The following is a 13507-nucleotide window of genomic DNA, read 5'->3' on the forward strand; positions in this document are numbered from 1 at the left end:
TTCAAATCCAGCCTCAGACACTTAACACTTACTAGCTGTGTGACCCTAGGCAAGTCACTTAACCCCAATTGCCTCACCCAAAAAAAAAAAAAAGTGGTCTGCCAGGCCAGGCTTGGAGTAGTTTACTTAACAATTAGATGGGGCGGGGTGGAGTGCGGCTAGATGGTGCAGTAGATAAAGCACTGGCCCTGGATCCAGAAGGACCTGAAGACACTTTACACTTACTAGCTGTGTCACTCTGGGCAAGTCACTTAACCTTCATTGCCCCGTGCAAAAAAACAAAACAAGCAAACAAAAAAAAAATTAGTTTGGGTTAGAAAACTCAGTTACCATTCTAGTCTGCAACTAAGTAATTTCTTTTTTTTTTGCGGGGCAATGAGGGTTAAATGACTTGCCCAGGGTCACACAGCTACTTTTGCATATACCTTGTCCTACAGTATTATTTTAAAATTTGTATATTCATTTTTCCATTGTTGTCATACTGAATTCCATTCTTAAAATCTGGAGTGGATAGCAAAGGAAACAGATGCCAGAAATAGGCTTCTGGTTTTATTGGCCACAACAGAAGTTTGGGAGATGCAGGGCTGCAGATCTCAGAATCCAAGGGGAGTAGGCAAGCCCAGGGGCCTAAGGTCAAGCTGCTCAAACTGGAAAGTAGTAAAGAGGGGAGGCTTAGAAAGTGGTGAAAGTTAGAAGCCCCTTCAACCAACACAAAAGATCTTGGAATCAGCTCCAGGCAGAAGCTAGGAAACTTAATCAAGTCAACATGGTCTAAATTGTAGGGCTGAGGTGTAATGCTAAAATTCTGATACTTAATCTCAGATGTAAAATGAAGAGATTAATTTTGGACCAGTTTGTCAGGCCTGCTTCATTTCATTGGTAACATAGAATTGCTGAAACAAAATCCTATCGCCTCCATTACGAACAGCTTAAGATCTTAGTCTACTTCTCTAGGCAGCCAAATCAAGAGTTTCTGTCTTATGATATCATACAAACATAGGCTCATAGATCGAAGGTTGGGAGTATGGGAGTTGGAATAACGCCCCCTTTTAAGAGGAACATTTTGTGAGCTCTGGCCTGAGGACATAGCCATGTGACTTTAGCATCAGGAAGTTACTACATCTATAGACCCACCTGCGGGACTTGTCAATCAGAGCTACCAGCCAATTAGCTTGGAGGGGTGTGTGTGTGTGTGTGTGTGTGTGTGTGTGTGTGTGTGTGTGTGTGTACAGCCCTGTTTACTATTAGAGAGGAGGTTTCTGGGATGAGGAAGGGACCTCGGTTTGAGTGGAGGTGAGATGCTGACTCCCTGAGATAGATAGATGAAGGAATCTTAGCCTCTTTCTCTCTCCTGACCAAATTCTTATGCTCTTTAATAAATACTTAAAAGTCTAAACTCTTGCTAAAACTTATAATTTATGGCAACCACTCATTAGATTTTTAGATAGTCTAGCTAGAATTTTAGCCCCATACAGATAGCAACCTTACAGAAGGAACCTCAAAAATCATTTAGTCAAACTACTTATTTTAAGAATGAAAAAACTGGATCTTGTGTGTCAAAGTAGTTTGCCTGAAATCATACAGAGATTTGAACTCATGTCCTTTGGCCCCAAATTCAGTACTGCTTCCAGGATATGTGTTTGTATTGTTCTCCATAATTCTGCTTTATCCTGAGTTTTTAACTTGGGTTCTGTGAACTTATTTTTTTTTTAAGTTTTTCAATAATGACATTTCAATAGAATTCGTTTCCTTCATAATGCTTTGCATTATATGCATTTAAAAACATTATTCTGAGAAGGTATCCATAGGGTTCACCCATAGCCAAAAGAGTCCATGACCCAACAAAAGGTTAAGAATCCTATGCTGTGTGCTCGCTTCGGCAGCACATATACTAAAATTGGAACGATACAGAATCCTATGCTGTAACAACTCTCTCTGCCTAGGAGAAATGAAATGAGAAATTAGAGGTGGATGTGCCTAGAAATATAAAATGATCACCCTAAAAAAGGGATGTTGATAGGCTTTTTGGAAGCTTTCCACATAATGCATGGGCACACTGAAATAAAAATCAGTATTTTCATTGATTTGATATTTAATGTTATCAAATACTCGCTGCCCTTGAGAATAACCTGGAAAGTGAAAGCTAAAGAATCCATTGCCATCACAGCTTAGACATGATGGCTGCAACTTGTGTAAAGAACTGTAACAGGGTTGTTTGTGGAAGCTGTCAAGAGAAGGAAGAAACTATCATGACAAGCAAACAGCTAATAATGGGATTTTCTTTCTTTTCTATTTTTACAGGATTTATTTTTATCCCAAACCCCTTCCTCCCAGGTTATCAGCGTCACTGGGTGAAGCAGTGCCTTAAGCTTTACTCCCGGAAACCCAATGTCTGTAACCTGGACAAGCACATGATTACAAAAGAGACCTGGGACCTGTGGGAACAGAGCCAGGAACTCCTGAGGTGAGGCCAGTTGCACAGTAACATGTAGACACTCCATTTCAGACCTTTGAGGGACTACCTCCTTTGTTCCACAAATAACTCTGCAGCAAAGGGGATTGAGATTTCTATTTAATTTCTTATCAGACCCTTCCTTATTCTAAGCAAGTTCGGACAGGGACCTTTATTTTAGATATCATTTTAGGGGGAAGAACAGCAGTCATAGAAGAGCAGCTCTTTGTCCAGTGTAATTATTGCAGCCATCTACTCACCCTTTAAGGAGACTGAGGCAGCAAGCTAACTGGGACCTGCAGGGGAACAACATAGAAGTGGTGATGCTTCTTTGCCTACTTGCTCAGGAAGCTTTTGTCCAGCATTGTGTCCTCCACTGGGTTTATGGATAACTATAATTATGGAAGTTTCCAAGAGCAAAATTAGATTTGATATGATTCTTCATACATACCTTGCTTCACTAACATGACTGGCATCATCTCTTATATCTGGACTCTTGTAACAGCTTCAGAATTGGATTCTGCTCTCTCCCTTCTCCAGTCTATCTTGACCATAGCTACTGTAATCTTTTTTTTTTTTTTTTGGTGAGGCAATTGGGGTTGAGTGACTTGCCCAGGATCACACAGCTAGTAAGTGTTAAGTGTCTGAGGCCGGATTTGAACTCAGGTGTAACGATTGGAATGACGCCACCTGCTGGAGACTTACTGTAGAAGAGTTCCGCCCATGAAACGAAGGTCTTTGAGGGCAAGACCAGGAGTCTTTTCTTTGGCGTCAGGAAGTGACGCTGGCTAGTGGGGGGAAGAAGGAAGAGACTGGTGCTCGGTCTCGCGCTCTTTCCTGGGGACGCTCATGGAGAAGGCAGCTAGAAATGTGGTCTCCCTTTAATAGATAGAGGAATCTAGGCCTTTCTTCTCTCTTTACCAAATTCTTATTCTCCTTAATAAATGCTTAAAAGTCTAACTCTTTCTAAAGCTTATAATTTATTGGCAACCACTCATTAGATATTTTAGACAGAATAGCTAGAATTTTAGCCCTTAACACAGGTACTCCTGAATCCAGGGCTGGTGCTCTATCCACTGCACCACCTAGCTGCCCCTACCGTAATCTTCCTGAAGCACATCTGACCATGTTGTTGCCCTGCTTCAGTGTCTGTCATTTGTCTCTAGGATAAAATCCAAACTTTTTTACATGACATTTAAAGTCCTTCACATCTGACTCCTTAGCCAACCTTTCCAAACTTATTTTTCATTACTTCCCTTCATGTTCTTTTCATTCTACTCAAATTGTAGTACTTCCTCTTTCTGCCCGACCCCCCCACCCCCCACCCCTTCATCTCCCAGCTCCCATATCTTTACACAGGCTTTTCCCTACATCTGGAATGCAGTGTTTCCTCATCCTTGCTCTTTAGAATCCCTAGTTTCCTTTAAGGGTCAGCTAATGTGCCACCTCTTCTAGGAAGCCTTTCCTGATCACCCTAAAGTGTACTCTCTACCTGTCTGTTGCTGATTTGTTACATATAAACTTATCTTTTTTCAAGTATATTCTCCTTCCCTCAGTAGAATGTAAAAGCTTTGAGGGCAGGTACTGTTATTCTTTTTGTCTTTGAACCTCTAGCCTCTAACACAATGTTATATATATATAGTAAGCGCATAATAAATGCTTGTTGGTTTGTTTTGGTTTGGTTTTGGGGGGGGGGTTGGTGGAGCAATGGGGGTTAAGTGACTTGCCCAGGGTCACACAGCTAGTAAGTGTCAAGTGTCTGAGGCCAAATTTGAACTCAGGTACTCCTGAGTCTAGGGCCGGTGCTTTACCACTGCACCACCTAGCTACCCCCAATGCTTGCTGGTTTGGATTGGAGTAGTAATTTCTTGGCTTCCCTCCCATGAGGGTTAAGTGACTTGCCCAGGGTCACACAGCTAGTAAGTGTCAAGTGTCTGAGGCTGGATTTGAACTCAGGTCCTCCTGAATCCAGGGCTGGTGTTTTATCCACTGCGCCACCTAGCTGCCCGAATTGTGCTTTTAAAAAAATATCTTAAATGTCCACACTCTTTAACCCAGAGGTCTCACTTTTAGGTGTTTAGTCCCAAGGAATTCAGACAGAAAGAAAGGTCCCATACACCAAAATGTTCATAGCAGCACTTTTTGTGGCAGCAAAGAATTAGAAACAAAGTAGGAGCCTAGTGAGATACTGTGGCAAATGAATAATAAAAATGGATCATTCTATCATAAGAAACAATGACTATGAAGAACTCAAATGTGGGAAGACTTATGGAACAGATGCAAAGTGAAATAAAGATATCTAGGAAAATAAGATATACAACTACAACACTGTAAATGGAAAGAACAATAAAATAAAACAATGTGGAACAAAGTTTGGCCCTGTAGAAGAGTTGAGAAAATGTCCCTCCCTTCTCCCATTCCAGAGATGGGGGACTGAGCATAGAGTCTTAAGTATATTCAAAGATATATTCGATGTGTTGGTTTTTATGAACTGTTTTTTTTTTCTTTTCCTGGAAGTGGGAACCTTTTCTAGCAACAAAAGTCATCACTAAAAATACATTTTTTTTAAATAAAGGGCCTTTTTAGCAGCCACACATCTTTAACAGTTCAGCATCATCTTAATTATGAATGCTTATATATTCTATTCTTAAATTCCAATGTAATTTATTTTCATAATTTTTCTCTTCCTTGAAAAATCATAACTTGTTATACATGAAATCACCATCCTCTTATAAATATGAAATCACATGCTCTTATTTTCTGTCTTAGAAATATAAACCAGAGCAGCTAGGTGGCTTAGTGGATAAAGCACCGGCACTGGATTCAGGAGGACCTGAGTTCAAATCCAGCCTCAGACACTTGACACTTACTAGCTGTGTAACACTGAGCAAGTCACTTAACCCCATTGCCCCACCAAAAAAAAAAAAAAAAGCTTACCAAAAAAAAAAAGAAATATAAACCAGAGGTCTTGAAAGAGAAATAGAAGAGATCTAGTCTATAGGACATCTTTGTCTCACTGGAGCCATATTTGCAATCTTTACTGACAAAAATAAGTGTCATTACTACACTATTCCCTGTAGAATATGATGTCTCTTTGCATCCTAATACAAACATTAAAGATCTTTAAAAAGGTGCACTCATCTAGCTGAGGTGTGAGTTAAAGGCATTTTAAAACTGTGTTCTTTAGCTCTCCAGAGGAGGGCACCAACAAATCCTTTTCTTTCTCATATATTTTTAGCTTATAGTAATCCTTAACTGTAGTAGTTTAATATACTGCAATTTGTACCACATTTTTTAAAGTTTGGTCATTAAAAAATAGTTTTCTGTAGTATATATTGTAGTCTACAGTTTATATCATAACCATACTGGTCAACTAACTACTGTTAGTTGGTATCTCAGAACCAGCAAATCTTTTTCTCGAATGTCAGATGTTGACTTTTCATATTGATAAAAATTGTATTTGTCATCATGTGTTATATTCACCATATCCCTTTTAGCTTTTCCTTGTGTGTGCATCTATCTTGGAATATCTATTGTATGAGATAAGGGGCATCTCTTCTTTGATTAATTCTTGAATCTAATCAAGTTCTAGTTATTTAAGTGTAAGCACTCAGGAAATGTCTTTACTTCTACTTGTACTAATCTCTAAATCCCATCTGTCCTAAACAATGAGTCAGTCTTCTCTCATGAAGTTTCAGACTACTCAAACTGTCTCCTGGTAGAGTACAGGTTTTTTTTTTTTTTTTATGAGATATTTTATTTTTTCCATTACATGTAAAGATAGTTCTCAACTTTTGTTTATACATGCTTTACAATTTAAGATTTTTCTCCCTCCCTCCCCTCCCTCCCCCCTCCCCTAGACAGCAGGTAATCTGATATAGGTTATATATATATATATATATATATATATATATATATATATATATATATATATATATATATATATACACACATATATATACACATAATAACATTAATCCTATTTCTGCATTAATCCTGTTACAAGAGAAAGAATCAGAGCAGTGATGCAAAACCTCAAAATAGAAAAAAAAAACAACAACACCCAAAACAAAAGAAATAATATGGTTCAATCAGCATCTATACTCCACAGTTCTTTCTTTCTTTTTTTTTCTTGGATTTGGAGATCCTCTTCTATCATGAGTTCCCTGGAACTCTTCTGTACCATTGCATTGGTGAGAAGAATATAGTCCATCACAGTAGGTCAACACTCAATGTTGATAATACTGTGTACAATGTTCTCCTGGTTCTGCTCATCTCACTCATCATCAGCTCACGTAAGACCCTCCAGGTTTCTCTGAACTCTTCCTGCTCATCATTTCTTACAGCACAATAGTATTCCATTGTATTCATATACCACAACTTGTCCAGCCATTCCCCAATTGATGGGCACCCCCTCAACTTCCAATTCCTTGCTACCACGTAAAGAGCAGCTATAAATATTTTTGTACATGTGGGTCCCTTTCCCCCTTCCATGATTTCTTTGGGCAAAAGACCTAAAAGTGGGATTGCTGGGTCAAAGGGTATGCACAGCTTTATCGCCCTTTGGGCATAATTCCAAATTGTAGAGTACAGGTTTTTGACCTCTGTCCTTCTCTGTCTCCTCCTTACACATTGCCCATTTGGGAGTGGCATTACCTGTGATCCTGACAGGTATAAATCTAGTGTCATAGATTGCACTGTTTTAGGCTTCCTGCAAATCCGTAATGCTGGGCCCGCCTCATGCTGCAACTACAGAGTAGACTGCCTGGTTCAGGCCCTGCTTCTTTATCCTTGTGTCACTACAGGTGCAGGTGTCTTGGTACTGAGCTGACCCTGTCTCCTCATATAGTTCCTGTGACTTTTTAGGCTCTGGCTTCAGGTTCCAGGAACATATGTACTGTTCAATCCTGTCTCCCTGTGTAGTGACCTGTTGGGGTTGGCCCTATCCCCTGCTGCTCTCACAACCCAGGGTCAAAATCTGCAGGTTTTAGACTCCATTTCCAAACACTAGCTTCTTCCCTTAACTTGTCTCCTCTTGTTTTAGACCTGACCACAGGCATCTGTCTTTTTGTGAAGTCCTGAACTAGATATCGGACCTTACTGCTATTTCTCTTCAATTTTCTTTATCATTGTTCTTTCTGTTGCATTTTTAGGACTTATACTAGAATGTGGAAGAATGAGGTTCTTCCAAAACCTTTCATATCTCCATTTTAGCTGGAAATGGAGCTGGTCTTTCTTTCCTTTCTCAAAATTAGAATGCTCCTAGTCAGTGCTGTACAATTACACTTTTGTTCTTTTCCATAAACGTCACCCATTTAGATTTTAAGCTTCTCAAGGACAGATTGTGTTTCATATTCCTTTTATATCCTTCTCCATTACCTTTATACCATATTCATCAAATATAACTGCTTAGATTTGGAGCTATGCTTCCATAGTTATGAAGTTGTGCATATTCTTTGATCCAGTGAAGCCACTGAGTCTCTATCCCAAAGAGATTAAACAAAGAGGAAAAGGACCCATGCATCCAAAATTATTTATAGCAGCTCTTTTGGTGTTGGCAAAGAACTGGAAACTAAGAGAGTACCTATCAGCTGGTAAATGGCTGAACAAATTATGGCATATAAAGGAAATAGAATATTCTTAAGCTGTAGGAAATGAAGGGAGGAATTGTTTTAAAGAAATTTGGGAAGACAAAGTCACACAGAGTAAAATGAACAGAACCAAGAGTTGTGTTCTATATAAAGACAAACAATGTTGAAGGATTTTACTTTGGTCACCACAGTGATCAACCATGATTCTAGAGGTTGATGATGAAGCATGCCATACACCTGACAAATAGATGACAGGACTCAGGATATAAAATTTTACATTTTTTGGTCGTGGCCAATGAAGGAATTTGTTTTGCTTGAACATTCATATCTGTTGCAAAGGTTTTTGTTTTGTTTTTTATGGGGAGGAGAAGGTTGGAAGGAGAGAGAACAGATTTTTGTTAATTGAAGAAAATTAATTTTTAAAATCAGTATCAAATTTGAGTTCATTCCATTTGGGGATTTGACAAATTCATACAATTTGTCCTCTTCCAAGGCTCATATTTCAATCAAGATCAGATCTTGGGTTTAAAATCTCTGTAGAAAGTTGCCTAATCCTCCGAAAGCTCTTAACAAAGACAATGATGAATTGTTATTTTTACAAATATCTGTTACTTGTTGATTCTTATTCCAGTCAAATGTAAGTATCTTGAGGGCAGGGACCAGTTTGTTTTTTATCTTTGTATCCCTAGGTCCCATAGTACAGTGTCTGGCACATAATAGATCATTAATAACTGCTCCAATACCTCTGCCAAGAAAACCCCAAATGGGGTCATGAAGAGCCAGACACAGCTGAAAATGACTGAACAGCTAAAAACTGCTCACTTAGAATATGGTGGGGGAGGAGGGCAGAAGGGGATAGGATGTATTCATAGAACCCAACACTGATCCAGTGCTTGGCAAAAAGAATTATTCAGTCATGTCACAACTCTTTGTGACTCCATGGATCATAGCACACCGGGCCCTTCTGTCCTCCCCTATTTCCTGAAGTCTGTCCAAGCTCATGTGCATTGTTTCCTGACACTATCCGTTTCATCCTCTTCCATTGCCTTTTCCTTTTGCCTTCAGTCTTTTCCTAACATCAATGTCTTTTCTGAGTCCTATCTTCTCATTATATGACCAAAGTATTGAAGCTTCAGCTTCAGTATCTGACCTTCCAGTCAATAGCTTGAATTAATTTAAATCTTGACTGATTTGATCTTCTTTCTATCAAAGGGACTCTCAAAAGTCTTCTCTAGCACCACAATTCAAAAGTGTCACTCAGCTTTCATTGTAGTCCAGCTCTCACAGCCATACAGGGCTACTGGAAAAACCATAGCTTTGAATGTGGCAAGGGTATGTCTCTGCTTTTTAGTATGCTGTCCGGATTTGCCATAGCTTTCCTTCCAAGGAGCAAGCATCCTTTAATTTCATGGCTTCAGTCATCATCTGTAGTGATCTTTGAGCCCAAGAACATAAAATCTGACACTGTGTCCATTTCTTCTCCCTCTGTTTACCAGGAAATGATGGGACCAGTTGCTAAGATCTTAATTTTTTTGATTCTAAGTTTCAAGCCAACATTTCCACTCTCCTCTTTCACCTTCATCAAGAGGCTTCTTAATTTTTCACTTTCTACCATCAAAGTGGTATCATCTATATAACTGAGATTGCTGATATTTCTCCTCGCAACCTTAATTCCAGCTTTTGATTCATCCAGTCTGGTATTTCACATAATGTACACTGCATATAAGTTAAATAAATAAGGTGACAATATATACAGCGTTGTCATACTCCTTTTCCAATGTTTTGTTTTGTTTTGTTTTTGCAGGGCAGTGGGGGTTAAGTGACTTGCCCAGGGTCACACAGCTAGTAAGTGTCAAGTGTCTGAGGTTGGACTTGAACTCAGGTCCTCCTGAATCCAGGGCCGGTACTTTATCCACTGTGCCACCTAGCTGCCCCTTTCCTTTTCCAATCTTAGTCGTTCCATGCTCAATTCTAACTGTTGCCTCTTGACCTGCATACAGGTTCCTCAGGAATCAAGTAAGATGACTTGATATTCCCATCTCTTTCAGGACTTGCCACATTTTGTTCTGATCCACACAGTGAAAGCCTGTAGTGTAGTCAGTGAGTCAAAAGTAGAAATTTTTCTGGAACCCCCTTGCTTTCTCCATAATCCAGCAAATGTTGGCAATTTGGTCTTTAGTTCCTCTGCCTCTTCAAAAACCAACCTGCTCTTCTGGTAATTTTTGGTTCACATATTGCTGAAGCCCAGTTTGCAGAATCTTAAGCATAACCTTCTTGGTGTATGAAATGAACGCCGTTGTTCAGTAATTTGAACATTCTTTGAAATTGCCCTTCTTTAGCATTGGCACATAAATTAATCTTTTCCAGTCCAGTTTTCCAGAATTTGCTGGCATGTTGAGTACGGCACTTTAAGAGGATCATCTTTTAGGATTTTAAATAGCTCAGCTGGAATTCCAACTCCTCCACTAGCCTTATTGTTAGCAATGCGTCCTAAGGCCGACTTGACTTCATTCTCCAGGATGTCTGGCTCTAAATCAGTAACCACACCATTGTGGTTATGGGTGATGTTAATATCTTTCTTTTATATTTCTAATGTATATTCCTTTTTTTCCAATCTTAATAGTATTTTTTTTCCAGTTACATGTAAAGATACATTTTCAACGCTTGTTTTTATAACATTTTGAGTTCTAATTTTTTCTCCCTCCCCCGTATCCTCCTCCGCCTCCAAGATTGAAAGAAATTTTATATAGATTATATATGTACAATTACATCTAATGGATAGTCTTGCCAACTCTTCTTAGTCTCTTTTACTTCTATTAAGTCCCTACCATTTTTGTCTTTTATCATGCCAATTTTTGCAAGAAAAACTTCTTTTGATATCTCTAATTTTCTTGAAGAGATCTCTTGTCTTTCTCATTCTGTTGTTTTCTTCTCTTTCTTGGTGTTGCTTATTGCTTATTTTTCATTATATATTATATAGGTCATTTATCATTGCATCACTTCCTTACTATTCTCTAAAATTCTGGATTCAGTTGGGTAGATTTTTTTTCCCTTCCTCCTTTACCTTTCACTTTCCTTCTTTCTTCAGCTGTGTTGTAAAGCCTCATCAGACAACCATTTTGCTTTCTTGCTCTTCTTTTTCTTAGGAATGTTTTTTTGTTGCTGCCTCCTGTATAGTATTGTGAACTTCTGTCCATGTTCTTCAGGCATGCTATCTTTCAGGGCTAATCTTTTAAATCTATTCATCACTTCCATTTCATATTTATAAGGAATGTTATTTAGGTTATACCTATATGGTCTGATGTTTTCCCTACTTTGTTCAATTTAAGTCTGAATTTTGCAATAAGAAGCTCATGATCTGAGCCATGGTCAGCTCCAGGTCTTGTTTTAACTAGCTGTAGAGTTCTTCTCCACCTTTGGCTAAAAAATATATAATCATTTTTTTCTTTTCTTTTTCTTTTTTCTTTTTTTTTTTTTTTGGGTGAGGCAATTGGGGTTAAGTGACTCGCCCAGGGTCATATAGCTAGTAAGTATCAAGTGTCTGAGGCTGGATTTGAACTCAGGTCCTCCTGAATCCAGGGCCAGTGCTCTATCCACTGTGCCACCTAGCTGCCCCTCCAGTCATCTTTTGATTTTCTGCCTCAGTATTCCAATCCCTTATGATGAATGTGACATCTTGTGTGTGGTGTGTGGGGGTGTGTGTGTGTGTGTGTGTGTTATTTCTAGAAGATGTTTTAAGTCTTCATAAAGCTGATCAACATTGGCTTCTTCAGCATTAGTGGTTGGGGCATAGTCTTATATTACTGTAATGTTGAAAGTTTGCCTTAGATTTGAACCGACTGCATTCTGTCATCTTTGAGATGACAGTACTGCTTTTCTCACCCTTTTATTGACCAAGAGCTACTCCATTTCTTCTAAGGGATATTTGCCCACAGTAATATATGTAGTGATTACCTGAATTTAATTCACCCATTTCCATCCTTGTTCATTGACACCCAAGGTGTTGATGTTTAATCTTTTTTTGGGGGGGGAAGGGGGGGGTTTGAGGGGCAGTTGGGTTTAAGTGACTTGCCCAGGGTCACACAAGCTAGGATGTTTAATCTTTTTATCTCCTGTTTGAACACAACCAGCTTGGTCCATTGATTTTTTTTTTTTTTGCATTTTTATTTATTTGTGGTTTTTTTTTTTCCGTTACACGTAAAGATAGTTATCAACTTTTGTTTATACAAGCTTTCCAATTTCAGATTTTTCTCCCTCCCCCCTCCCCTAGACAGCAGGTAATCTGATATAGGTTATATATATACACATAATAACATTAATCCTATTTCTGCATTAGTCATGTTATAAGAGAAAAATCAGAGCAATGATGAAAATCCTCAAAATAGAAAAAAAGCAACAGCACCAAAACCAAAAGAAATAGTATGGTTCATTCAGCATCTATACTCCACAGTTCTTTTTTTTTTTTTTTCCCTTGGATTTGGAGATCCTCTTCTATCATGAGTTCCCTGGAACTCTTCTGTACCATTGCATTGGTGAGAAGAATATAGTCCATCACAGTAGATCAACACTCAATGTTGATGATACTGTGTACAGTGTTCTTCTGGTTCTGCTCATCTCACTCATCATCAGCTCACGCAAGACCCTCCAGGTTTCTCTGAACTCCTCCTGCTCATCGTTTCTTACAGCACAATAGTATTCCATTGTATTCATATACCACAACTTGTCCAGCCATTCCCCAATTGATGGGCATCCCCTCAACTTCCAATTCCTTGCCACCACAAAAAGAGCAGCTATAAATATTTTTGTACATGTGAGTCCCTTTCCCCTTTCCATGATTTCTTTGGGGAAAAGTTGGTCCATCGATTTTACACACTTGGCACACAGATACTTAATAAATGTGTATTGTTTGATTTATGTATTTAGAGATTTGCCAAACCAGACAAGCCTCCTCCCCCTAATGATGGTATAGCTGTACCCTTAGATTTGGCCAGAAAAGATACAATTGTAGAAAAAAAAAGTACCTTCCTGTTTTACAGAAACCTCCTATGGTTTGAAAGAGGGAATGTCAGAAACCAAATCAATTAGAGTAAAGCTTTAATTATTGTCTAAGTCTCAATTATCCAAGCTACATTATTCAGGACAAAAAAGATAAAGTAAACCAGCTGTTATTTTTAACCACATGCTGTATTTTACCAAAGTTAATTGTTTGTGATAGCTGTGATTAATTCATATGTTTCTTTAGTAGAACTGAAATGGAAATACTCTATTGACCAAGTTCTCATTTACCCACGGTACTTTTAGCTCCATTTGGATAACTGTAGCTATACTCAGCTTCATTTTTTCCTTATTGAGGTGTTTTAGAGAATTACCCTTTCTTTAATGTTGAAGTCTTTTAACAAAGGAATTTAAAGCAAATACTTGGCATCAGAAATGGCAAGAACCAGTTTCAGCCTCTCCACTGACT

The 13507-nt window shown here is 38.6% G+C and overlaps 1 protein-coding gene across 1 annotated transcript in view; it reads left to right on the forward strand.

Annotated features, from left to right (window-relative positions):
- The window catches only part of ALKBH1 (alkB homolog 1, histone H2A dioxygenase), a 39584-nt gene that overhangs the window by 12147 nt on the left and 13930 nt on the right, over positions 1–13507 (forward strand). Inside the window, exon 3 of the mRNA XM_043984185.1 lies at positions 2302–2464. Within this exon, the coding sequence (XP_043840120.1) occupies positions 2302–2464 (163 nt within the window). The remainder of the gene's footprint in view (positions 1–2301; positions 2465–13507) is intronic.

The sequence above is a fragment of the Dromiciops gliroides genome, chromosome 2 (assembly GCF_019393635.1).
Source record: "Dromiciops gliroides isolate mDroGli1 chromosome 2, mDroGli1.pri, whole genome shotgun sequence".
Lineage (NCBI taxonomy): Eukaryota > Metazoa > Chordata > Mammalia > Microbiotheria > Microbiotheriidae > Dromiciops > Dromiciops gliroides.